Source organism: Crocodylus siamensis, chromosome 9 (genome assembly GCF_052110815.1).
Source record: "Crocodylus siamensis isolate JL-2025a chromosome 9, ASM5211081v1, whole genome shotgun sequence".
Classification (NCBI taxonomy): domain Eukaryota; kingdom Metazoa; phylum Chordata; order Crocodylia; family Crocodylidae; genus Crocodylus; species Crocodylus siamensis.
The window spans coordinates 55,914,365-55,941,298 of record NC_143403.1 but is presented as its reverse complement, the minus strand read 5'-3'; the positions used below and the strand labels follow the sequence as shown (position 1 = coordinate 55,941,298).

At 45.3% G+C, this 26,934-nt stretch overlaps 1 protein-coding gene across 1 annotated transcript in view; it reads right to left on the bottom strand.

Annotated features, from left to right (window-relative positions):
* The window catches only part of SFI1 (SFI1 centrin binding protein), a 44,261-nt gene that overhangs the window by 2,200 nt on the left and 15,127 nt on the right, over nucleotides 1–26,934 (bottom strand). Inside the window, exons 9-31 of the mRNA XM_090063481.1 lie at nucleotides 22,885–23,041; nucleotides 21,888–22,049; nucleotides 21,329–21,399; nucleotides 19,741–19,833; nucleotides 18,653–18,750; nucleotides 17,253–17,319; nucleotides 16,019–16,149; nucleotides 13,658–13,739; nucleotides 13,240–13,418; nucleotides 12,925–13,000; nucleotides 11,893–11,988; nucleotides 11,411–11,487; nucleotides 10,549–10,651; nucleotides 9,359–9,455; nucleotides 7,356–7,516; nucleotides 6,892–6,966; nucleotides 6,167–6,241; nucleotides 5,669–5,845; nucleotides 4,520–4,764; nucleotides 3,730–3,825; nucleotides 1,938–2,220; nucleotides 1,092–1,245; nucleotides 74–185 (exon numbers count right to left, since the gene is read on the bottom strand). Coding sequence (XP_089919607.1) covers nucleotides 74–185; nucleotides 1,092–1,245; nucleotides 1,938–2,220; nucleotides 3,730–3,825; nucleotides 4,520–4,764; nucleotides 5,669–5,845; nucleotides 6,167–6,241; nucleotides 6,892–6,966; nucleotides 7,356–7,516; nucleotides 9,359–9,455; nucleotides 10,549–10,651; nucleotides 11,411–11,487; nucleotides 11,893–11,988; nucleotides 12,925–13,000; nucleotides 13,240–13,418; nucleotides 13,658–13,739; nucleotides 16,019–16,149; nucleotides 17,253–17,319; nucleotides 18,653–18,750; nucleotides 19,741–19,833; nucleotides 21,329–21,399; nucleotides 21,888–22,049; nucleotides 22,885–23,041 — 2,867 coding nt within the window. The remainder of the gene's footprint in view (nucleotides 1–73; nucleotides 186–1,091; nucleotides 1,246–1,937; nucleotides 2,221–3,729; nucleotides 3,826–4,519; nucleotides 4,765–5,668; nucleotides 5,846–6,166; nucleotides 6,242–6,891; nucleotides 6,967–7,355; nucleotides 7,517–9,358; nucleotides 9,456–10,548; nucleotides 10,652–11,410; nucleotides 11,488–11,892; nucleotides 11,989–12,924; nucleotides 13,001–13,239; nucleotides 13,419–13,657; nucleotides 13,740–16,018; nucleotides 16,150–17,252; nucleotides 17,320–18,652; nucleotides 18,751–19,740; nucleotides 19,834–21,328; nucleotides 21,400–21,887; nucleotides 22,050–22,884; nucleotides 23,042–26,934) is intronic.

Below are 26,934 nucleotides of genomic sequence, written 5' to 3'. Positions count from 1 at the left end.
TTAACAGTTGAACTGCACCAAGAATGGCAATGCAGCACTGGACTGAGGCTAGAAGGGAAGGAATGCTACGCACTTGAGCTCCCGCTTGCTGTCGCAGTAATGCTGCATTTCCAGACGGATGTGTTGGAGTTCTGCTTCCAGCTCTACTCGCTTGGTTGAACTGCCTTGCTTCTGTTCACGTTTACCTGAAAGGAAACCCAAGGCACACACTCAATGACACTGCAAAGCTATGGTCTGTTTCCTGTGCCTACTTGTTATGACAGACAGTTGGGAACTCGCCACCCTCCTGGATCCTTTTCATGATACCACCTTGCAATATGCAACCTCCAGCCTCTCTTCCCTTGCTAACAGCATTAGATTAGGCTATGCCCAGCAGGAGCCCAAAGAAGCATTGACCAAGACCTCCAGTACTATGAACTCAATTCTCTAGGCTCTGTTCTCACATGCAAGAGGAGACATGAGACCCTGAAGCAGAGGCTTAGTACCAGAGTGTGTTTGTACTTGAGTTTTTCCATTAATAATTAAATGTGGTCTGGGCCAGGAGGGCTACTACTTGGTAGTAGCCACATAGCATATAGTCAATATCAAGCAGGATCTTCAGTCTAGTCCCACAAAACGTTTAGATCTTGTCTTATGATTCATGACCATAGTGGAAACCAGCCACTGATCACACTAGCCTGCAGCACCAGGACCAGGAATCTTAAAAGTGATTCCTACCTGGTAGGAATCATTTAAGATGACAAATAATTATAAACACAGGTATAATGAGCCTCATGGGGTGGGCCTTGCTCCCTTGCCAGCCCTTTTCCTCCAGGTGGCTCCCCTTTTCCTCAAAACCCCAAAGCTTGTTTACAAAGATGTGGATATACACATGCCAGCAATAACATCACTTTTCTTGCTAGCTAGGTTGAACTTATGTGTTTACATCCTTCTCTCTCCAGGAGCCCTGTGCCCCAATTAATTCTTCAGCATCCTGATGCAGCTCTCTTTTCCAAAGCAGACACATACATTTTCCCAAACACTAGGGGAAGCACTTGTTGGGGGGACCTTGGTAGAAGCACAGCAACTGCAGGTTAGATCTTGAGACCTACCTGCAGGTTTGGGGCTTCTCTCTCTTCCTGCAAAGCCTGCAGGCTTCAGCAGATGTGCCTGTGGGTTGAGTTGCACCATCTCTTCTCCTGCAGTGGCCTGCTGTGTGTCATGGGGAGTGGCTTCTGGGTGACCATTAATGGATTTGCCTCTAATCTGCAAAGGCAGGAGAACTGTAGGGTGATAAAACAGTCATTTTGCCCTTAAACAGGGTAAAGCACAACCCCAGAGAAGGCCTTTCAGACAGGACCCTCCACTTGATGCAAGACACTAAATCCTGCTTCCAAAGGTAACCTTGTACTTCCTGGGTGTCCACCAGTGCCTCCCCACTGCCTTGCTCCTCAGGTGATATTTGTGGTCAGAGTTTTTCCATGGAACAGAAGGATTTTGGGTCTTAAAGAATCCCCACATCCCCATCCCTACCCTTTTCCCAAAAAAACAAAAACAAAAAACCACCACAAAAAGTAGGCACTACCAAGTTGAGTTACTCTTAACTAGATTTCCTCAGCTTGACAGGCAGTGGATGCTGAACCCTTTGAATATTTTCCTCCCAGCCAGATGCCAGAATCAGGAACAAGACGTGAATTCTCCTGCAGTACAAATACACTTGCTCTGATCATGAGAACTGTTTCTTCAGACTGTGGCTATTGTGACAGGCGGGTGGAATGGAAAGGATCATTTTACTTTAAGAGCCTGCTAACTTAGCCTATTGCAGGTGCCAGGACAAGCAAAGAACAACTCAGGGAAGATGGTAAGAAGGGGGTGGGAAATCAATAGGGAAGCAGTAAACAAGTAACAAGCAGCCAGTCACTCATGGAGTTACTTGAATTTCTCCTCAAAAAACTCACCAGTTTTGATCCATGTCTCACACATGGCATGAAAGATGAGGGAGGCAATAGCTCAAGCTTTGGATTTGTCTGAACAGAATGCTGCATGGCAGGTGTCCAAGATGGTATACAGGGCAATGGGGCAGATGCACGAAGGGGGCAAACCGTGTTTGTATTGCTGTCCATGTGAAGTGACAAACTATAGCTGCTTCCATCTGTTTGAGTCGATGGCAGCAAGTTCTTGGCTGGAGCAAAATGTTTGTTCACAGCTGCTTGTTGCAAAGGCACTTCTGCTCGCTCCATTCTAGAAGTGGAAGTAAAGGGCAAAGTGCTGTTACATTCCAGATGGCCCATATGGTCTCTTATCCTCAATACAGGGTAGCCAAAGGGAAGCATAGTTATGGTTGCGTACAGAAGCAGCAGCAAACCCATCCTGAGGAGTCAACTGATCCCCTGCAGTCCCCAACAATACTCAGGATCTGGCTCAGTGATCTGATATTAATTCTGTGGCACAAGTTCATTAGAAATCGAAGTGCAATGCAGGAGCAGTGCAATTTCAAAGGAGGTGGTGACAGCCTATAGGACTCCTTCCCCCAGCACCCAAGGTAACTACTTTATTAGGCAGGTAAATCCCCAGTCACAAGCCCAGAAGAACCAACAAAATCAAATGTATTTCCTAAAGCTGTCAGAAACACACCATTTGCACCAAGAGTCAATTTCTGCCTCTTTTCAGTCCCAGGACAAGAACTCAATCAAGACTTTGACAGTACAGACAATGGACAGGAGCAGACTTCTCTGAAATGCAGCTTCTTTCCTCTCTCTGAAGCAGAAGCCATACACCTAATGTGAGAGCACAGTTTCAAAGCAAACGTAAACTAAGTATTTTTAATATATGTTTTCCTGCAGCAACTGTAGCTTCTACAGCAAGAACAGCTTCAGCCCCTCCTTTCAGAAGAAAAGTGATATGCAACTAGAGCTGAAGCAGAGTGCTTCATGACAGTTTAAGTGCTGCCTGCCTCAACATCCTCAGCTTCACAAGTGTCAGAAGGGAAACAACAAAACTGGTAACTCTTTAATGGGCAGTTCTGGGCTATAGGGTTGGGGGAGGGTGGGAGTGCTCAGAGAGAGTTTGAGGATGATCATTACTAACATTACTTCTCCCTCCTCTTAGCCCTCAAGAGCCAACTCAGCTAAAAAAAGAAGAGGGTGAAGGGTTCTAGCTCAGGCACTTAATTGAATTGTGGGTAAACATTCCAGTGGCAAGGCCAACAGGTTCAGCTGTAGTATCTGAATCATGGGGTGAAGAAGGGCAGGGTCTTAGAGCACAAGAGCCAGCGAACACCCTCATGACTCAGACCTGAGGGTTAAGGTTGCAGAGCTGGCAGTAAGAAAAGCCATCTGGCTTGGCAAGTGAGTCCCGTTGTGGAAAAATCAGAGGTATACCAAAGGCAAAAGCTCCAAAGCCATTTTGCAGAATTTTTTCAGAACACAAATAGCACTTCAGTCGTGTCACAGAATATAGTTTAAACCAACTTAGTCATTCCCTCACCGGGGGGAAACTGAGCTCTTGGGAGACAGTAGGTTAACATAATTGCTACATTACTGTTCTTTTTGTAAGATGCTTGAAGCTTTTCCACTTGCTGTGCTCTTTACACTCTATAGAACCCTCTGATGCAAATCAAGATAGTCATAACATTACAAAGTGTGCTATTTGCAACAGGGTATATTCAATTCATGCGGCAGAAGCAGCTGAGTAGCGATAACTAAGCCCTTATGCTTAGTTTCCTTTCCCCTGTTTTTAAAGTGTTCTTACTTAGGGAAAGGTGTTCCTAGGAGTTTCTCTTTTTCCTGAGATCCCAGCAGGAAGTCAGGGCGACGTGGCTGTAACCTTGCTTGGCGGACAGCATTTCTGGGAAAAGAACAAGAACAGTTACCTAGACCCCCCAGGGACTCCTGTCCTGGACTGTAGCAGCTTTGCAAAATTTCTACAAGTCTCCTGAAGAGATGCATCAGCAAGGCTGTCAAGGGCTTCAGAGGGGAAAAGTTTTACAGAGGCAGAGAGAACACAGTTCCTTTTCCCCACAATGTGGAGGGGAGAGGAAAAACTGATCATCAGTATAAGTGTGACACTGACACTGCAGCCCATTCTTTCATTACATTTAGCCCTTACCAGGAGAGTGAAAGGCTGTGAAGACTTTCAGGTTTAGTGCCAGTTGGGTCACTGTGTTCAGAGTTTCAAGGTAGTAATATTTCTATTCCTGTACTATTGGGCTCACATTCCCCAATAGGACAATTCTACCTCAGAGGCCAACTAGCATACCAGCAACCCATTACCATACAGTAGGGAAGCAACTCTGGGAGACTATACTGGGCTAAATCTTTTAACAGCCACCAAGGAAGCATGTAGTCACGAATCCTTTCATTATTCATGGAGAGCCACATGCATTATGCAGCAGTTTTAAGAGTTCAGCATGAGCAGAGATGTGAGGCAGTGTTAGGGACAAAGGAAACAGCTGGAAGTTCATAGTAGTCACTGCAGGACTAAGAAAGTGAACCTGATCTGTAGTGCTAGGGACATGGGTCACACTCAGCTTTACACTCACAGCTCACTAAGAACAGAGTCCCCAGCAGCAAGGAGGAATGGAAGATCATCACTCTTCATGAGGCACAGCCTCTCTGCTGAGTTTCCTCTTTCCCAGGAGCCACCGTTAGATGCAGGCACCTTAAATGTCACCCGCTTCTTTGGAGGAGGCAGAAGGGAGCGAGGTTGGTCTAGACTCTTGCACAGAGCCTTCTGTTTCCAGAGCATGGCACAACGGTACACTGACTGGTGGAGGCTGTAGGCTGCCTGCCAAAACACAGAAAACAGCAGATTGTTTGATGGAGACAGAAGAAACACAGCACCACGCCACCCAGAAAGGAGGGTCCAGCAGAGAGAGGTGGGGCTTGGCAAATGGTCAAAATGACAAGACGGCCATGATATCAGCTCCCAGTGCTAGAAGTATCAGTCCAACTTGTTTCAGTCCAGTAGAGAAAATTACTAGCCACCACTGTGGCACCAGGACCAGCAAATCAGGCAAGGAATCTGACTCTTACAACTGGGGAAGCAAGCAGAGTCTTACCCAGAAACAGCAGCAGGGATAAAGCTGGCAAGTCCCCCTCCTATCTGTAAGGCCAGGTTGAATTACAAAGGCAACTGCTGCTAAATAGGAGCTACAAGCACTGACTGAAAGTACCTGGCTCTGGGCATTTTAAAAAGGTCACTTCCTACAGTGCCCAGGGATTTTTGTTTACAGGTATTTTTGAATGAGTATTCTGACTTCCTGGTGCTACACAGCTTCTCCTGTAGATAGACACAGCTGCAGGGCTCAGAGGTGCCTCTAGGGTCCCATTGTATGGCTGTGACATCCATGTTGAAAGGGGGTTAAAATAAGTGTAGACTATCACTGAGTTTAAGACAGCATCTGCCCCACTACTTGAACACACACAAAGGGAAACTTTGAGCCACACTGCAGGCAGGCAGAGTTGTTGCCTAGCTGTGCTGTGTAAGCAGCTATAGGGCAGGGGGGGAGTACAGTTTCAAGGATGCTAATTGACAGCCGTCTGAAAGGCTCCAACTGAGCTGAGCCAATGGACAGAAGGAATACTGCTAGGTCCATGCAGAACTTCAACCTTGCCGCCACCCCCACCTCAGAAGCCAAGGGATCAGGACCAGGTGCATGGAGCCAAATGGCAACATCCAGCCCCTTTACCTTTAGCTGGTGCTGGGCTTGAAGCTGTCCCCGGAACTGTTTCATGCCAGCCACATATCTCAGGATCCGTGTCACACCTTCTTTCAGCAGAGTGGCGCGGTAAACTCCCACAGCACTTTCAATGCGGTCTTTTTTCCTCTGCCGCTCCTGGACAAACCCCAGCCAGGCATCAAACACCTGTAGGAAGCAAAAAGAAGGACAGATTTCAGAGTGCTTCTACAGGAATTATCAGTCCTCTGAAAAGGGAACTTTGGGGAGGCCAGGATAGTAGCATGCAGAGATGCACTATGGCTATTCCTCCCTCTTGGGACAGGTGGAGATGGGGAGGCATGAGGAAGTCATCTGGGATTGGATAGAAAAGACAAATGCTTTTATTAGAGGACAGCATCGGAGATCAAAGCATCCCAAAGCAGAACATGGTGGTCCCAAGGAGAACCTACCTAGCACACCCTCAGCACAGATCCTGGTATGCACCAGTCTGTGTAACACACTCCTTACCTTTGCCTGCAGGGAGAGTGACCAGTGCCACAGCGCCCGCACTGTCTCCTGCTTCTCCCATTGTTTCTGCACCAGCTGTCAGCAAAACAAATTGCACAGTGGCTAGATTAAGCATTTAGATGCTGTATGCTAAGGGTCCTATCCCACTACTAACATTACCCAGTGAGAGAGAGATTTGATTTACCCTAGGTTAAAGGGATGACAATGGAAGAATACAGCTGTCCACTGTCCCCACTGTTAGTTCCAACCCAAGGGTCATACAAACTGCACACTGGGCTTGTTCTAAGCCGGGTTTGAAGGCATTAAGCTTACAGCTTTGAAAGCAGAAAGGATTAACTCCTTAGCATGCAGGGCAGCTGTCCAACACCCAAAGGACACTTGTAATGACAACAAAAGAGCTGATGAATATAATTCACTAGGGGTGACTTTTTCCTTGAATGATGCCCACCATCAACCTGACAGAAGCCAACCACAAGTGAGCAAGGCAAACTTCACAGAAACTCAATCCTTTCCTTTCAGATGAAAAAGTTATCCTTTGGTGTGAAAGCCCTGAGGGTCAATGTGATGGGTGTATCTCATGTTAATGGAGATGTCTGCCCAGATGATATTTGACATACAAACTCTCTCACTCCTCTCGTGGCAAGTCCAGGACACTGGTTGAAAAGTGAAAGACAAGGTTGCAACATGACTGGCAGAAGGCCAGTCTGTGAGGACAAATCTCTCACCTGTCTCTTCCAGCAGGAGAAACAAATGGAGTAGAGTCTTTGAGCCATCAGCTGGTCTCCTTGTCTCTGCAGAAGCTGCCAGGGAATCAGTACAATGAGTCCTACTGATGTACACAAACATCCTCAGGATCACACTGATCTAGGATCCATTTCTCAAAAAGTGCCCAAACCCAGAAAGGATTTCTACCCTAAAAAGTTATTGGTCCATACCTGAAAATCCCCCAGCCCTTCCCAACTGAGGGCTCATCACCCCATCTGAGAGTTCTATGTACTCTGGTGTAGAAGAGACAGATATCATCTCCTCCACACTAGCTGAGACTCCCACACTGTTCCCCAGCCTAAACTGTGGGAATGGGCTTCACCTGTAGCTCTATTCCTTTTGCAGAAGACTGCTGCGTAGATGGCTTCTCCCTCCCACAGAACCTTCCCAGTCCCCTAGTTCCCAGTTTGTTAGCCCTTCTCACCATCTTCCCAATGCACTGCAGATGATACTGCTTCCATTTAGTGAGGCAGTTTCTGAGCAAGGACCTCCCATGGTGTTGAGTCGCAGTGTCCAGCTGGGTTCTCAACACCACGGACCTCTTGGCAAGTTCCTTCCAGCGAAGAAACAGGGCCTGTAGATGCACTGTTGACAAAAGATGTCATGAGCTAAGGGACCAGGAGACCTCCTGCTCTCTATCAAAGGTAGAAGCAGCTATGAGACCAGTTCTTCTATTTCCTTTGTTTGACAGTATTTCATAGATTCATAGAAAATTAGAGTTGGAAGGAACTTCAGGAGGTCTAGTCCAACCCCCTGCTCAAAGCAGGACTATCCTCAGCTATATCATCCCAGTCAAGGCTTTGTCTAGTCAGATCTTAAAAAACTCTAAAATGGAGAGTCCGCAATACTGACAACAATATTTAGGCTGAGAAGAAAGATAGTCGTATAGTTATGTCACTGGGAAGGGAGCCAGGATATCTAGGATGTCTTTCCAGCTCAGTCACTGACATCCTTTGTGATAATTAGACCCTTGACTGCTCCATGACTGGGGTCCTTCTGAGAGTGGTGATAACACCACCTCCCACCAGGAAGGTAACTATGCCATTCAGTTATGTCTACGCTAATAGTTAAGCCTGACCTTAAAGTCATCTTCAAGCCTGTAACCACAAAACATTTATGCTGCAAACCCCTAAACTCAACCCCTGGCAGCAGTCTGCCCTAAACCTAGAAGCTCTGCTAATGTTAACTACCCTGACTCCCCCTTGCTGACCCCTCTCCCACTCATCCTCAGCTCACTCTTTCTGTGTTGTGCTTGGGTCCTACCCATCCACCGCAGGCCTTAGTCACAGGAAGTCTGCCAGCTGAAATCCCACAATTCTCTATTCCCATCTTTCAGCCCTTCTGACCCACCTTCTCCTTCCCACTACCTGGAAAGAGACAGTCCAGAGTCAGATTCCTGAAAGGTGTTTGCCTTTTATGTCATCGTAAGGGATCTGAGAAACATCTAAAAGACAGTGTCTGAGAAATAAGTAGCACAATGTGGGTGATTGTTGAGTGGGTTATAAGCAGGGATCCTGGTTGTCTCTGGAAAAAAAAAATCCCTGATTTTCAGATTAAAAAATGTAACCCAAAACCTACATTTTTTCATGAATAAAATGAAACACCACATGCATGCATGCATACATACATACGGTGTTTCATGTTAAATATTGGAAAAATGTGGATTTTAGGTTACTTTTTTTAAATCCAAAAATTGAGTTGTTTTGTTGTTGTTGTTTTTTAAAATCAGAGAAAACCAGGGCCCTTGATTATAAGGTACCATGTAGAGAGGGAAAGAGCAAACCACATGGCTCCAGGTAATTATGGATGACCTCGAGGTTGACCCTAAATATAAGTGTACCCGCAGCCTTAGTCATGAATTGGTTAAGTGTTTTGAGAACCGTAAGTGGAAAGTGCTTGTGATAATAAATGATTCTATCAAGCTTTGTCTCAACCTCCCTCAAGATTCTTGTACAATCCTCAGCTCCAAGGTACGTAAGCATCTTGCAGTCATTAACAGATTTTCTCCTCCAAACACTCCTATGAGGGTGGGAGAACTATCCCTGTTGTACAGATGGGGAGCTGAGGTATAAGATAGATTTAGCAACCTGCTCAAAGGTCATACAAGACACTTCCCTTTCCATCAGGTCAGGAAGAATGCCTTCATTTGTACACATCTCAGAGATTAGAGGTACCCATTATATGACATGAACCTCTCCACAGCAATGTCACTGCCAGTAGTTCTCATGGCAAATCCAGTTCATCTCATCAGCAGAGAATAAATGTGTGGCTGCCACATGGAGCAGGGTGCTTCTTGGAGTCATGCAGCCAGAATACACATACTAACATGATACCATAGGAGTCATACAACTCATCCATCCACAACTCTGTCACAGCAACCCAGTCTTTTTGTGACTTCTTTACATCTCCTGTCCCCCAGAAACTCACCTACATCCAAATGCTTCCTGGCTTCCCTCATAGCTGCTGCATCCTGCTGACGGCAGTAGACCTGCAGGGAGGTGATGTCCCTCCACTCCAGCAAAACCTAAGGAGAGAGGGAAGACATGGGATCCTAGTGGATACCTTCCTGTTCTTTAGATGCTGGAGTGGAGACAAACTGTTCTGCTATCAGAAATGTATTCACACACACCTCCCCCAACTCTATCTTACACCAGCTTCAGCAGGCAGGTGCACCCCCCTACTCCTAACAGAAATTTTTATTGCCACAACAGTGTTCCTGAGGGGAACCGTCGATCTGGGCCCCCTTTCCATTTGCTGAAGATAGAGGCAGTCCTCAACTTACAACATTTCAAGTTAAGTTTCGCACTTACACTTCTAAATTGACACCGTTTCAATTTTTGGACGTCAGTTTCGACTTTACAACGCTTGATCTGATGTGACGCCATGCCAGCAAACAAATTGCTGTGTTACCCATCTCCCTGAAGAACATCTGTCCAAACTTCCTTGGACACTTTCTTTAAGAAAGCAGACAAGACTCCAGAAGAACCTGCAGCCAAGACTGCTGAAAAGATTCCATCCAAGAACCCTTCAAAAACTCCAGCAAAGTCACCTCAAATAAGTCCTTCCAAATCAATGATTGCTATTTACTATATAAATACATTAATGTAGCTATATTACTTAGCTATAATTGATTGAGTACAAAATTCTGGGTTATTTTTGGTGAAAATAGGGTATCGGGCCTTGGTTTAGGAATGAATCCCAGATTTATAACATTGTTTCCTATGGGAAAAATCAGTTCTGAGTAACCATGTTTCGACTTGAGACACCGTTTTCAGGAATCAATTGTGTTGCAAGTCCAAGGACTGCCTACATCTTCCCACTTCTGGCAGATCTGCCATGTTTTTCTACACAAATATCTACTTCCGCTTCTTAGAAAGAGGGTAGGGAAAACTGTCCACTCTCCTTACTCCCTTCCTCTCCCCTCAGCAAAAGCCTGTAGGGACCTCCCATCTCCCTCTTGAGATGGGAGGTTCTAACCTGAACTCCCTGCATCCTTTTTATGGGAAGCTGTCTACTTCCTGGTGCTTAATACTACCGTACTATATCTAGACTTAATCCCTGCTTGGACTTGTTTCACTTCCTGGCTAAAGTGACCTAAGTCCCCTCCATGGTCCCACCTTTGCGAGAGTTGTTCTCCTGTAGTGCTGTTCTGCTTGAACAGCTGCCTTAGCTTCACCCATAATGGCAATAGTATTTCCTCTCCAGATACTTAACACCCACCTGCAAAGTGGTAAATAGAAACAAATCAGCAAGTTTGACCATGGCACCCTTTCCACTCTTATAAGGAAACCAAAAAATGTTTTTTCACCATATCCACCCTAGCAGGGTCCCTTTGGGTCTATGTTAGAAAGAAGAGTGAAGAGAAAGCACTCTTCATTTCTAATGAATTAAACAGAATCTGTTGCTAGATATCAAATGAATCAGGCAACCTGGTACTGAAAGAGTTCAACAAAATAAAGCCATCAGGTAGCACAAAAACTAAGTTGGTGCAGTTAATGGAGAGCAATTCAAGTCCTTATTTGCCCAGTTACCTACCTTTTCTGTTCCAAAATAGCTTTTACTTTAAGATAAAAACAATCAGATAGAAACCCAGGCAACTGTACACATCAGCCTTGTCTGAGAGTCAGGCTTTAAGATCACAGCAGCTAGAGCTGATCCACAGCAAGGGAGGACATAGGTTACTGGGTTAGTGTCTTTCAGAGACTGATGACTATTTGATCAGACCTATGGGCCCAGCAGTCACTTCCAAAAAAGAATTGACACAGCTTTGAGACTGGAACCTACTGCCTGGCAGACAAGTCCAGAGGGAGTTCTGCCATTCTTATTGTTATTGCTTTTATTGAGATGCAGAAGAGCACTGATGCAGTGATGAACTGGCACCAAGTATTTCAGAATTAGTAAAGGTGCCAGAGAAGCCCAGTGTTGTTTGAATGTGCAAGTCACCCTTCTCCAGTACTGCACAGGGATAAGCAGCCTTACCGCAAGAGCTCTCTGTTCCGTTCCTCCGCCTTTTCAGCAATCTGGTGTAGAATGTGCTGTACATTACACTGGTAACTCTGTAAAAAAAAAAATCAGTAAGATGAGACCTCACCAAGCAGTTAGCAACACAAAGGAAAGAAATCCTTTGGGGAGCCCTCAGCAGCTGTAAGGTGCAGAAGCAGATGGAGGAGCTGGGACCACCCAAGCCTACCACTCCTCCTGATTCACAGCAGCCATGACCCACCAGTGACTCTTAGGAATTTACTGCTTATCTCAGCCTTACAAGTAAGGAGACAACTTGGGCCCTTTCACGCCACAGCCATCAATAAAGCTGAGTGCAAACTCTCCACTCCGTGTAGCAGAACTTTGCCTCATCCTCCCCTTGGCAGGCCAGCCCCTAGTCAACCACTTAGGCAGCTCTGACCTTGAGAGTGAAGGTGTGCTCAGACATAGCAGACCCTGTAATGAAAGAAGTCTCCTACCTTCCAGGCTCTCAAGACCCTGTGCAGCAGTGAGTGCTGATAATGCATGTCTGCTCGCATCAGCTTCCTCCATTTCTCACCCTTACGCTCCATATACTACAAGCAAAGAGGGCACAGGGAGAAAGAGATCAGGGCCGGGGCAGAGAGAGAGAGCAAGAAGATAAGCATTCCAAATCTCAAGGGAGTAATGTAACTCAAAAACAAGTAATCCCAACCAACAATGGACCCTGCTATTAACTTCCTCTTCTCCGAGTGCTCAAAAAACCCCACAACATTGTGCCAAGCTAATGTAGCCAACAGCATCTTATCCACAGCATATTGCCTGGGCTTCTACTTGCCTGCTGACAGACCATACTACCCTAGCAGGACAGAGGCAAAAGCTCTGCACCCCCATAAATGGGTGTAGCACAGGTTCCTATGAACTGTCTGCACTGGCATTAGATAGTCTAAAAAAGCAAATAGGGGAAGTTTGAAAAAAACAGAAGGATGTCTGAAGGTTCCAGCATACACCAACCACTGCATGACTTGCACTGTTAAACTGCCTTCTGCCCAAAAGGGGGATTTAGAAGAAATGTTCCTGAGAAGGAAAAAAAAAAAAATTAATCAGGCACTGCCTCAAAGATTACAGCCCTTCACTTCAGTGATGCTGGAGAAGATGGTGTAATGGTGAGAAAGGTCTCCACAGAGATGCAGAGACCTCTGTAACCACTATCTATTCTAAGGCAACCCAAACTTAGCTACAGTCCTGTCCTCTCCCTACACACTTTACCCTGGGCAGGAGAGCCAGTGCAGAACAAACTGAAATCTTCCTCAGTCCTCCAAAGGCAATTTCTAGTCCTCCCACATTGCACTGACTTACCCTTCTTAGGAAAGGACAGACTTTGGTTAGGTAGGAGCAAGATTAACCAGCTTTACTGAAGAATACACAATGCTTTTGTTATTGTAAATATTTTTAAGCAGCCAAATAATGATTACAAGCAACTCAGAGATGGTAGAGGATTCAACCCTTTCTCCTTCTGCCAAGATTCTCACCTCTCTCCACTTGCTCCAAGACCACCGCAGACTCTTTGAATAATGGAATCTTAAGGCTTTCACCTCCTTGATTCTCCTGAAGAAAAGAGTTTTCTTATTGTGCAACTTCGATCCAGACCCATTGAACATGAAACCCAAACCCATATTTGCCATCATGCCAGAAAAACACTTCTGCATATTCAGGAAACAAAGACATGCAAGCAGTTTCTAAAGCACACAAAAGGGTGGCAAGCTGTGAATCAGATACTGCTTCATAAAAAGGGCCCAGCTGTAGAAATGGACTGGGATCACTACCCCTTCTGGGCTGCCACTTACTCTATTCTGATAGCCTGAACATTCTTCTTCCAGAGATTAAAAGTCTTTAGCAGGAGCAGATGGTAGTAATGATCATGAGCCTGAGCCAGGCCCTCTTGCTCCTCTAAGCATGTTTCTGTTCTCCTGCGCCAGGAACACCAGAAACGAACCAACAGCTGCCACTCAAAGTGAAGAACAGCCTGCAATTGAGAGGAAAAAGCTGGTAACTTCATGACACAAACCAGTTATAACCAGCAGGGCAAGCTTCCTCAGTCAGAGGAAACAGGCACAGGAAAACAGTCCTGTGTGGCTCATCTCCACTTAAGGGACAACAACAATCAGTGCAAGATCATCTTGTGTAGCCTGCATTCACACCAGCTGATTAGGGAACTAGCCCATCCATCCCCTTGGGTTAAAGAAGGGAAAGCACTGTATTCACCCTTCTCTCTGCTGTTCGATTCTCTTGCTGCTGATGTGTTCTTAGCCACCACGTGTCAAATGTCCGTCTAGTCCAGACCTCCCTGCAAGCAAGAAGGAATAGCATCAGTAGAACAAGCAAATCTTTCAGCCAGCTAGAAGGATGACTATGGACTCCAATGGGATTTGAACCATGGTTAGGTCAGTTTATTTATTATGCAGTTATCTGACCTGATATTTCAAGGCAAGGGTCCTCAGTAAGTCAGTTATGTAGCCCCACTATTCTACAAACTTTCCCCCGCCCCAAGTATGTTATGCAACCAGATGGACAGCTACTTTGAAATTCCTCCCATGCCATTAGATGATAAATAAATGTTCACATGTCTCTTGACAGATGCTTCTTGCTTCCAGACAGATTATTCAGAAGACCATTACAATTTCCATTCACATCACTGAGCATGTATAGTGTGACAAATGACAAACTAACATTCTGGGTCAGGAGAGATGTTGTTACTATTTACTATATATAAACTTACACACACCCACCCCTTGTAAAAGTGTAGTGAAAGTCTATCAGCCTAGAAGCTTAGGCTACAGCCCAACAGGAAGTGTTCCAAGCACGAGAGAGACTATTTCTGATATACCTTAAGATAGGTCTACTACTAACTTGCCAGCAAGTCCCAGCAGTTCCCTAGCATAGCGGCCCAGGAGAGGACTTGGGTGCTAGTGCAGTTTGTGAGAAGAAGGGCTGCTAGGGAAGATTTTCAGGGACATGAATACCAGTTAATAGGTTGAAAAGCCATGGAAGTTAGAAGAGCTGTGCTGAAGGGTGTTGCTAGCTACCAGCATGCATGTCTGATCCCTGGGCAATCAGAAACCTTGGAGCTCATGGGCATTCATGTCCTTTTTCACTTAGGCCAAAAATGGAGGATGAAAGAGCGTGCGTGTGCATGCATAAGGGGGGGCCAGAAAAGCTGATATAAGAGGACATCATGCCAACAGAAATTGAACTTTGTGGGAAGTCTAAGCAAGAATTAACTTGAGAAAGGGACACAAATCCCGTGGAACAGGCAGTAAATGCAGTGGATGGACCTTTGATTGGTCAACCTTTATACAGCAAGACTAAGATCAAATATAGAAACAAGACATACATATATCAGTGAGTGTAGCCCTGGGTGGAAGCCAAAAAGCATGTTTGTTCCTATTGAGTTCTGGACTTTGTGTACTTTCTTTGTAAAAAGAGGACTGCACCCAAAACATCTGATAACATTAATCTAAAAGAAACTCAACAAGGTCAAGAGACAAGTGCTGAATGGTTGCTATATCTGTACATTCTTCTCATCTGCCAAATCCCTTTTCTGGCACAAGCATCACATTAGCAGATTCATGCTAGAGCCAATTTTCTCCTTCCTCACCTCAAGTTTCAGCCTCTTGAATTAAAAAAAAAGGGGGGGGGGTGTCAGCATCAAGCACACCCTCCATCCAAGAAATTCCAACAAATCTGAGACAATGTTCACAGCTGCATTCCCGCATCAGCAGATACCATTCCTTTAACTGCTTTCAGAGATGCAGCTGCCCTCATTACTCAACTCTTCCCTCCAAATTCATCTGCCAGTCTCCTACAATGCAAACTAACTTCAGAGACACTCCAGAGGTGGTCTGTGGCTTGTTTTTAACCTGTTAAAGTGTGGTTTTTGATAGTAAAAAATCATTAGCCTAAGGAAAAAAACAGTACATCACCATTTCTATTTTGTAAACTTGAAAAGCCTACTGGGCCCAGAGCCCCAATTTCTTTCCAATGGGGAAGAAAAATAATTTTCCTTCTGACTCAAGAAGGGGGGGAAAAAAAAGGTTTCCTAGCAATTCTCCCAGTAGAAACTGAACATCTGTACCTAGCTAAAGGCATCTCAAAATGAATGCAGAAGGCCCACGCATGAAGTGCAGACAGATGAAGTTGTGAACCACAACCAACATGGTTATTTTGGTTCACATTTTGATGAAGAAAAGATTCAAGTTTGCATCAGAGACAAACTGAAGCCTGTAGGGTTTCTCAGGCAGTCTCGTGCTGAGTTTATAGACTCAGTCTCATCCCGAATCTTTCTAGCAGCAACACACTTTCCAATTCTAACATTATTCATTTGCTGGTCTTTGGGCATTCTGACTTGTGGGTTATGGTGCCCCCTGATGTTGCAAACAGTTTGCCTGTCTTGACAAGTGGAAATATACACAAGTGACCCTTAAAGAATAATTCCCAGGAAGCAATCTTTTTTTCACTAGACAGAGTTTCTTCCTTACATCTGACCAAAGCTGCCACAGCCCCATACAAAACAAGCCAGTGTGCAACGCCTATTTAGAAAAAATCCATAAGAACAATCCAATGTACCTGTGAAAGCACAATGCTGTTTCCTTCATCTCTCTCCACTTTTGTTGATGATTCTTAAATTGTTTCCAAACCTGCAAGGTGACAGGCAAGATCATCTTCCCATAGTGGTTATCAGCTTTAGCACGCTGGATCTAAAAGTAAGCAACAAGCTTCATTTCATTTCTGAGCCTTTTAAGTCTTTCCCATCTGAGGGACTTGTACAATAAAGCAACCCAAAACAGACAGCCTTAGGTTACGTATAAGAGTTATGGGTTTTGAATTCTGAGGGTTTGTTTCTGATCTTTATGCAACTCTTCTTTCCAAGAGGGAGGCAGCAACTACCTCCAATACAGAACACAGCTTTAGCTCACTGCCTGGTACATGTGGCATCATTATTTATCTAATGCAGCAACTACCAATTAGAGTGCCATGAGATCATTTTAAGGGTGTATCAGAGTGCAAGGAGGCAAATGATTGCTCTTCCCTGCCTGGCCCCTATGCAAAAAGGTGAGCCCTGTAATAAATAAGTTATATTTTTAATGAAGTGCTGTTAAATTCTGAAGAACTATGCTATGGAGGGGTACCTAGAATCTAAAACAGGTTGAGAACCTCTAATCTAATCCAAATGTTTAGAAAGGTCTGAATTTCTTGGGGGCTCATTTAATTCAATCACATACATCCGGGTTCTAGAAACAGATGTCAGATTACACATTTGAATCCAAGGAGAAGAAATGAAAAAAGGAAAGAGCCAGTATTTAATGGCCAGTCATTCAGTGAGGGAGAGAAGACAGCAGTGAATAATCTCTTCTAATTAGAATGTAAGAAGTTCTAAACCCACTCTTCCCCCTCAAAGCCTAGCTTTGTTTCTGTTTCCTAAAACTGATGAATTTGGGCAGATACAGCTGATTTCATATTCATTTTCTTCTTTCCTCCAGAGAAATGGACTAACCAATCTGTGCTGTTTTATCATCAATGCAGGGGACAGCAACTTCCCTTCTAAGCTCTACAATAAAACTTGAACAGAGAATCTGAAGCAACCGTTGGAACAAATTCTCCATTTAAATGCTATCAAGCAAAATCAGAATCAATCATACCTGGAAGCAATTACTGGAATATTTTCTGCATTAGAGAAAGGCTTCGAAGTATGTGAATTCCAGGCACAACTCAGCATCACCAGCAAACACGCTGCAAAATAACTGCAGCTATGGAGTCCATGGACAGTGAGAACTACTTAAGCATGCTAGGTATCACATACCTGCCTGTGTCTTCTCCACCTGGCATTCTCTAGCCATAGTCTGAGAGATTTGCGTAGCAAAATTATTCTGAAATAAAACATAATAAAGTCAGCCCTCTGGCAAACATCCATCCTTTACTTCAGGTAACAGCTCAGGACCAAGGACAGCCCCACCTAACTCAGCATCCTGAACAGCCAGCTGCTCTCAATGAGGACACAACTGTGTTACTTAATTCAGAAGGCTCTACAGGCATGCCATATGCCGTCTCCTCTTGCCCCACCAAAAGTGAGGCAACAAAGGTGGGTGCTGCATGTTAATCTAGCAAAGGATTGCATGTTTCACAGCTTTTTTAGGCCAAGATCATTGGACGCACTACAGGATACCTGTATCCTTCTAATCATTCCCGCTAACCCTGTGTGCCACATTCCAGTCCCCTCTATTGTATGTACTCCCTGCAACTCCACCTCCCCCACCTCCCCTAATGTCTGAGACTATGCTCTCCTTCATCCTTTCCTCCATGCCAGGGACTGTGTGCATGTCTCCATTCCTCCTTCACATCCCCATGCCAAAAGCTCTGTACAACCCCATTCCCTACTAAGCCTCTATCCCTTCCTTCCCTTTCACAACAGGGGCTCCATGCCTCTTCTTCACAGCTTCATCCAACAGAGTGTCTCCCACTTTCTTCCCAAAAATCAGGGCTCTGTCACCCCCATTCCCATGTTCTCGCCACCAAAGCAGCTGTGTGCACCCTCTTTCTCAGGTCTATACCCCCCTTGGGTCTGTATGCCCAACCCATGCTATGTATCCACATTTTTCCAATCCTCCTCCACCACATTTTTTTCTTATTATATCATTCAGGGAGTCTGCATATCAAACTACTGGGAGGGTGGAAAGAGATGAGATGGTGCATTGTCATGCTGGAAGGCATGATTAATTGCTTGATCTATAGACAGCTACAGACCTAGAACGTAGGACTATGCTAAACAAACCATCATGGACTCTGTCTCCCCATTTCCCTCCCTCTGCGTTGAGTTTTCCATTGCCCTTCCCCTCCTCTACAAAGAGAGAGGGAAGGTGAAAAACAAAACAACAAAAATGGTTTTGATCACCAAAGCCAAAAAAAAAAATCCCTTAAATTTTGAAAATAGTTGCACATGGCTTTCAAAAGCCACCATCATATGGATGGAGAAGTGTCACCAAGTTGAGTTCAGGGGCTCAGCAAGCTCAGCTACGATAGACGGGGGCAAATACAAATTTCTTGAGATATGTGCACTCACTCCCAGGCTCTTTATAAAAAGGCATACTGTGTCTAGTGGAAGGATCCCAATCATGGAAGCATTACTAGATCTAAAACCAGAAATCAAGAGTTGGTGGAGTTCCAGCTCCTTAGGTACATGGAGATGCAACTATTCCTACAGACCGGTAGTGCCTGTGAGCTGCAAGGGTCAGAGACCATAGCTGCTTTTCCTCTTCCTGTTCTAGCCGAGATTTCCAGCAATTCCAGAAGCTCTGCAGCAGCTGGAGCAAAAGAGCAAAGACAGAAATGCTCACATATTAAGCAGGTGGTAGAATAGAGTATATAAAATGTCCTTAAAAAAAAAGCAAAATACAAAACAAACAAAAAAACCCTAGCATTCTGCAAGGAGTTTCCAAAGCAATGCTTAAAAAACAAAAGCAAGCACATGAACTCAGTCCATTTCTGGTTTCTTCATGTTACTCTGAACATGCAAAATGAATACCCAAAGCCTTGCTATAGAAGAGTTGGTATATATAGGTACTGCTATAGGCATGCTTTACATGAGTTTGTTCTTGTCACAGGATTACAGAGATGTACTGTAATTCTTCCAGGTTGCAAAGGTTTGTGATGGGACTCCATAAAAAACAAAGAACCAGGCCAATATATTTGTCACCGATCCTAGACATACATAAAATATACTCTTAACTGTTTGTACCAAGGGAACAATGCAAATGACTGAAGAATATTTTGTAGATGCTATTATGAAAAGGGGGTTTTTTTTTGTTTGTTTGTTTGTTAAGGAAAATTTTTCATGCCCCAAATCAGCCAAATCAATTCCAAATCTCTGAGTCATTCAAGAACCATACTACTAGCAAACGTCCTCCACCCCTGCCTGGGGCTTCAGATGCTTCCAAATCCCTTGGCAGGCATCCTACTTGCAGGCCCAAGCCCGGAGGCTTGGGGCACAGATGCCCCTGAGTTTCATTTGCCCTCAGCCATATGGCCACAGGAGCAAGATGAGGAAAAGTCTCGCATTTCCATAAAGTTGGTGTATAGCCCAGATAGTCCCACTGGAAGTGAAAGTGGGAAGCTATCTATGCATTACCTCAGCCAAGGTACTAGCCCCAGCCAAGAAAGTGCCTTTTCCCTGCAACTAGGAAAACCACCTTAGTGGTCATGGTATTTTCCCTGCCAGGTAAGTGGTATTATGAGAAGGTTTTGGGGAAAATGTCTCACAGAATCAGCATAGCACATGTACCCTCACAACCCACCATGACTTGATATTGCCGATGAGCCAAATTTTTTCTCATTTGTTGGAAACGAGCATTCACAACATTTTTCTGGAGGGCATCAAATCCAAATTGCTGTGAAAACAAAACAGCAGAACAGCACTCAACAATTGTACACCGTGAATTATTAAACATGCAGGGGCTGATTTGCCAAGGAGCAGCTGAGCCTTACACACAGTACTGGCACAGAATTAAAAACAAAATTAGGCTCTTGTCTTACTGCCTTGTCAGACATGTAATTAGCTGTGTTAGTCTGAAGTCAGGCAGAAGACAGGGCAGGTAGCATCTTAGTGACTACTTCATTCAGAGAGGCATGAGCTTTTGTAGCCGACTGCCTACTTAGTCAGATGCATATGCCTCTCTGAAAGAGTTACTCTCTAAGGTGCCACCCTGCCCTACCTTCTGCCTGCCTTGTCATAGACATACATGCATCCCTCAGCTTCCCCTATTTCATTAGACACTTTAGTTCTCAAGCTAAATTAAAATTCTCCTCCCTTCAGGCTTTCTTTTTGACCTTTCCCTGCCAGCCCTCCCAACAACCACTGGTCCTACCCCTCGGTTGTGGAAACCAACAAAGCCTGTACCTTGCCCATCTTCTCTAACTGGAGGTTGACAATTTGCTCCTATCCATGAACAAGAGGAACCCACAGAGGAACCCACAGACTCTTCCATTTGAAGTTCCTTCTCACCTAGGAAAAGAGATTCCACATGCCCCTTTCCCAATATTCTATCTTTTTAATTCCCATGCTCTCTCAGGACTAAAATCCCAGAATGCTCTGATGTTGGGAATATTATTGTGCTAAAACAACATTCTGCCTTGAAAAGTTTATATGCCCTCTTACACTATCACTGCCATTTTCAAAATACAATTCCACCGACTTTAGGGACGTGTTTTTTTGATGACAGCAGCTTGCCTATGTTACAGAAAAACCTAACTTTCAACGAGCATAATGATCTGTAACTCAAAAAAAGTCAAAGAATATGTCTGCTGGGAGGGAGGTAAGGATAAGATGCGAAATCCCAATTTTCCCCAAAGGCATGAGACAAAATTCAGGGACTCTGAAGCTGGTGTATGCTGAGATTATTACAGAGGGGAGTGCAGACATGAATCCTGCAACACAGCAGTGTAAGAGGGAACACAGGCATTTGAGGCAGTAACTCATTCACACACAGCAAAGGTGGAAAAAAAAAAATCACCAACAATAAAAAAAATAGAAAACGCTATTCCATACGAAAGGGGCCAGGGAGTGCATGAAGGGCTCAAGAGGTCAGGACTGATTTGCTACTTCTCAACCCTCTTGATTAAAACAATGAATTTCTCAGAGGGAAGCAGAGCTTCCACATCTGGATAGGAGGAGGAGCCCCTGTACCGTCCCTGCACACAACGGCTGCCAAACAGCTGGTCTGGCAGATTCCATAACAGTTGAAGTTTGCGTGACTGAACACGTCATTGAGGAAAATTCTGTAACCCAATGCAGTCAACATTTATGTGATCCCATGTGCTGCTAAACACAACCTTCTTAAATACATCCAAGGAGTCCAGGCTCCTGAGATATCATAAAGTTCTTACCAACAGATGGTGCTTGTGATGCTTCTTGGCCAGCTCATGCTGCCAGTTTTCTTCCCTGCACAGTACCATATCTGTCGAGTTAAAAAAAAAAAATGTCTTGCACAAACTCCTCAACCTGATAGGCTCCCACAACACGTGCCATTAATCCTCAGAAACCAGCAGAGACCTGCTCCTGCAAACTGCCTTAGCATTTGGGTTCTCCACACTGGGATCATCATATTTTGAATGCAGCGTGAGGATGGGGGAGGGTCTTTTAAAAATAATCACTAATTTAACACTACAGCAGAAGTGTGTGATGTTACAGAGCAATTCTCTCCATCCATATTTTAGCCTTCACAGGTTCTTAGCTTCAAACACACTAGCATATTTCATTGCAACAAGTCTTGTTTCCTTTCTGAGTTTGTTCCTCACAGACTTACCTACATTTAGTCAGGGAGTGTTTCTTGTACCTACCACTTCCTGAAGCAAATGCTGTTTCTTGCATTACTTTCACTTGCTCCTTTCCCTGTAGAAATACCCTGAGCCTGGTTTCTTTAATGGTGACCCACAAAAAGGATACAATGCTTCCAGTGTGTGAAGACCCTCTGTAAGGTACTCCTTACTGCTAGCTCATCAATGTACTCCTGATGGACTCTCATGCTTCTCCTGTGCTCCCAGGCCAGCTGCCAGCTTGCGAAACATTGCTGGAGCAGATGGCCCTGGTGGTGTTTCTGGGCCAGCTCTAGAACAGACAAACATTACAAGTGAATAACTATCCCGGCTCTAGCCTCGTGTACATCAGGATTAGAGCACACAGTTTATGTATCATTACCTGAAGTGACAGCAACTCTGCTATCAGCAGGAATCAGAGGAATTCATAACAGCTTTGGTGACTAAGTTACTTGTGGGCTACATTCCTCCTCTTGGTGTGAGTAAGCAATCCCAGTGTGGTAACATTTCAACTTCAAGCAAGGGTTTCCCTCTCCCTAACACTCTCAAATCCTGCGTCACTTAAGAGCACAGACCTAAAATCTGCAGCTTAGCATACACTTCAGTGCATACCAGCTTATTTGCACTGTAAGGTTTCATATTTACCACTTCCCAGAGAACCAGGCTGGATTATCACCAAGTCTTAGGTATTCACTCAAAAAACCAAATTCATCTCAGTGAATTTCTTTAGCACTCTACCAGAGAAGCATTTGGTGCAGAATCCTTACAACCCCTTCTTTTAGCAGTCATTGTTCTGCTTATTTGCATGGATCCAGATTAGCCCTGAACTTGGCCTCAGACCTCCTCCTCACAGATAACATCAGAGACAAGCCATACTGAAAAAGGACAATATAATGATTCCCTTTTTCGAGACCATACCCATCCTCCTTCCGATAAAAAAGGAATATTGGGTACTTCTCTCAATGGCTCAGCATGCAGTCCTTGCTAGCCAGTGAGCCCTGGACTCTGGAGTTCAGCTACACCACCAAACAAACAACCATGTTTTCTAATGCAGAAAACTTCTAGCAGGAGCCAGGAACTAGCCAGTTACGGAAGTCATTCTGTCCCACCTCTCCACTCTGACTTACTGTCCTGATGCCTCTTAACTCTTCGGAGCTGGAGGTATCTCTGCCAGGCCTTCATGCACCTCTTCAACTCACAGTGCTGATGATGATTTATTGCCCAGACCTCCTTCCACTTGACATTCTGGCTGTGTAAATACAAGTCTTTCCATTGCAGCCAAGCCTGACAATGTAATTAAGGAAAAGTGAAGACGACGACTACTGAGGGACCAAGAGTGAATGGGGAGTAGCAGGGGAAGGAGGAATGGAAGCACAAAGGCAACAGATTGGAAGACAAGACTGAAGAGGGAGCTATAGTAAACTCAAGCTTCTACAAAGCAATCCTTCAGTTTTGAGTCTTATACTGAACTGCCAATCAATTTAGCCAAGAATTCTCTTTTACAGCCTCCTCCCTTCCCTTCAATCAAGATGCAAGTCCTGCAGCTCAGGTTTCCTCATACACATCCAGACCAGTTCCTCCAGTCTCAGTAACAGTCCAACCTAAGGTTTCTCTACCAAAGCATATGGCAGTTTAGAAATGAGGGAACTGGGAAATGTCTGGGCAAATGTTAAAAAGGAATGTATTGTTATTAATCAATGTTTTTGCAATGTTTCATTAATGAATAGTTGTAATTTTATATCTTGTGCCTTGGTAAACGGTATAGCCTATCAAAGTTAAGCCACAGCTATATCGTAATATAGTCCCAGTGACACTAAAATTAATCACTTTTGTAACAATAAGTGTTAATAACTAACTTATGCACAAAATATTTTAGTGATGCTACATAAATGCTTTGTGCGCATCAAGGAAGGGACTGCTGGATATGAGAACTGAAATATGGGACAATGTCTGTTGCACAAAAATGCAAGACAATGGCAGGGGCAAAACTGGGTTTTGGTAACAAGACTGTTGCAAGAAAATCAAATTCTGCTAATGGCTTGCAACCCATTAGGCAGAGACAGCGGAGCAGGGCAGCAGTGGCGACTGGAGGCAAGTGGCAGTGAGCGGGAACGCAGGGACTGGGCCAGGAGTAGCAGAAGCACGGAACCCAGGCTTGCAGAAGCGCCAGCAAGGGCTCTGCCTGCCACACCTGGGGAGGCAGGCAGGCTGTGGGCAAACCCTTCCCCTCCACCCATGCCACAACCCTCCTCCCACACACATACAGCTCCTCACAAAACATACCCAACCCACACCCCACAGGGACTTCTGGTGGCAAAGGTCAGGGGTTAGAGGTTAGGGGGCAGGACCAGGCAGTAGGGTACCTGTCAAGATGGCAGCCAGGGGGTGGGGTATCTGTGGGACACCTGTCAAGGGGCAGGGTTATCCATGCAGCCCTTGATGGCTTGCCAAAATTTGGTAAAGGGCTCTCTGCCTGAAATAATTGCCCACCCCGGTCTAAGATGTTACAAACATCTCAATCATTTGATGCATCTGGAGTTTCATAAATAGACCATCACCAGTACAAGCTATTGTGAATTTGCCCCACTGATAAACAAATACCCAAAGAACGTCCGGTAACCAATGCCTTTAAGCATCCTGTTCAACCACTCAAACCCATCACCAGTAATTGCCCTATAATTGCAGTGGCTGCAAAAAACGTGTCTTCACACCTACACAAATCCAAAAACGGGATCCAGGCAATTTAACAATTGTAATATGATGGTCACCTTCTTCCTCCCTGTTTTGTTCAAACTTTAAATCGGCCAACTATCAAGGAAAAATGCTTTGAAGCTGTACAATTAAACAGTATAAAGGAAGACAGAACTGCCAGCAAGGTGTGTGCAGTCCAGGGAAGACCAAAAAGCCATCCTGCCACCCAGCCAATAAGCAAAGAATCCATGCTGCGAGGCTGTACGAGAACTGCTTCCTGCCTGCACTGGATAAAAATGTCTTGGCAGCTGAGAAAATACAAGGACTAATAGCTCATTTTATATTGGGAAGAAGTCTTTTTCTGTCATTTAGTTTATTAACTTAATAACTTTTAGTTACTAAAGCAAGCCTTTCTGCTATTCATCAACCAAGTGTTGTGTCAATTCTTAGAGCAGTAGGTTTAAAAACCTGTGTCCTGTGGAAAAGGCAAGAAATGGACCCCGAAGGGTCAAGGAGGACCCCCGGGAGCCGGCACACCCCAAGGGAAACACAGAAAAGGGGAGAACAAACAAAAACTCCTCACCTGCAGCAGGAACCACGGCAGGACCAGAAGTGGCGGTGGGACCCGCACAGTTTGTTGGCCGCGTCTTTTTAAAAGTTCTGCCAGCTGGTGAGAGAAGGGAGGAGACCCGGCACGACAAAATAAGAAGAGTGGCTAGTGAGGCGGAGGGGGAAGAGGAGGCTGAGGAGAAGCACAGGGGAAGTATCTCCAAGACCCCTCTCGGAGGAGGGAACAGGCAAGCATACCTCCCACAGGATAGGAGGTTGCCCCGGAGATCCTCAAGAGAGGGACGCTGTTGCCAGATCAAGGGAAAAGGAGGTGGCCAGGCTGCATGTCGAATTAGGACCCTGGGAAGAGGCTCCGGAGACCTGGCGAGCAAGTAAGGTACTCTGGTGAGAAAACCCTGGAGAAAAGAGGGATCCAAGAGACGCAAGGCACTGGGTCAAGAGGGATCCTTAAAGGGATTAGCCCAGTCTCAGGGATCTTCCCAAGAGGGAGGTGAACGGCCACGACAGCAGTTGATGCTGCTAAGAATAGAATTGATGACCCTTCAGAGAAAAATCAATAGTCCATGCTAGGAGGGACGTCAAGGGTCGGTTTAATGTATTTGACACTAAGAGAAAAGGAAAAGGGGAAAAGGTGGCACAGAGGGAATAGCTGGTGGTGGGACCGTACGATTTAGGGCACGCTAGTACTAAGCTGCCCGAGGGTAATAATCAGAGGATCATGATAGTTGCAGATAACTTTCGTTGTTGGTTTCATTTGTTTCTCCATTTTGTTTCCACTTTTGGGAGAGAGCAGGATGTAGGGTATCAGAAAGCCAAGAGCTCCCAGCATTACGGAAGCTCCTGTTAGATAGGGGACATAGATGGGCACATAGGCCCCTAACGGGTATCCTGGGACCCAAGCAAGACCCAAGATAGGATCCTGTATAGGGAGGGTAAGCCACAAAGAACATCGGCACTCCATCATGGCTGGGTTCAGGGCGAGGTACAGGGCAGGTTGCAGCCTCGCGGAAGACCACCGCCCTCAGGCCTTGGATAGACGTACCCCGGTGGCCAGACCCCTCCACTGAAAGACTCAAAGTCGTGGCAGGCAGGATTGGGGCATAAGACCGCCCGGGGAGAGACACCAGCACCCTGAGACCGTAGGGACGGAGCGAAGAACCGCCCTACATATCCAGAGCCGAGCGGCGTGGGACCGAATGATCGAGGCCCGACAGGTGCAACCTGTTTTTAAGTGCAACATCAGTGATTTAAGATACGGAAGTCATAAATCAGGATCTACTTAAATAGCACTGAAGCGAAGCAAAAATTGTGGGCCACTCATGGTGCCTGGCACCATTTTTGCAGTCTTTTTGTGGCACATCTCCCCCCTGCTGATTGGCCAAGGAATCCAGCAACACCACCCCTTGCCACTGGTTGGCTGAGTTGCCCTTCATGCAGCCCCACCCCTTCTCACTGATTGACAGAGGGGGTGGGGCTGCATGAAGGGCAGCCCTCCTGGCCAATCAGCAGCAAAGGGAAGAGGGGGCAGCAGCCATCTTAGCTGCTCCCCTTTTTGTTGGCAGCTTCCCCCTTCCCACCCCCTAGTGGGCTGCAAGGCTGGGCCACAACAGCTGTTGGCTCCCACTGGGAAGCCAGCATTTTATTTTTTCTAAGCTTGCTTTTTCCAGTGATTCTGTGCAAAATTTTGGAAACTGCTGTTTTTCACAGTGCTCACCAGAACTGCCATTTTTCACAGTTTCCACAAAAGTTAAGGAATTGCATTTTGAAATTGCTTCGCCAGGGGATGGGGCCACAGGGGGACACAAAGACACCTCCCAGCCAAGATAGGTGACGAGCACAAGAAGTATCTAGGTAAGTGACGGGTCCAGATAGTCCTGGAATCAGAGGGGAGGTGCACACACCCATAGGAGGCCTCA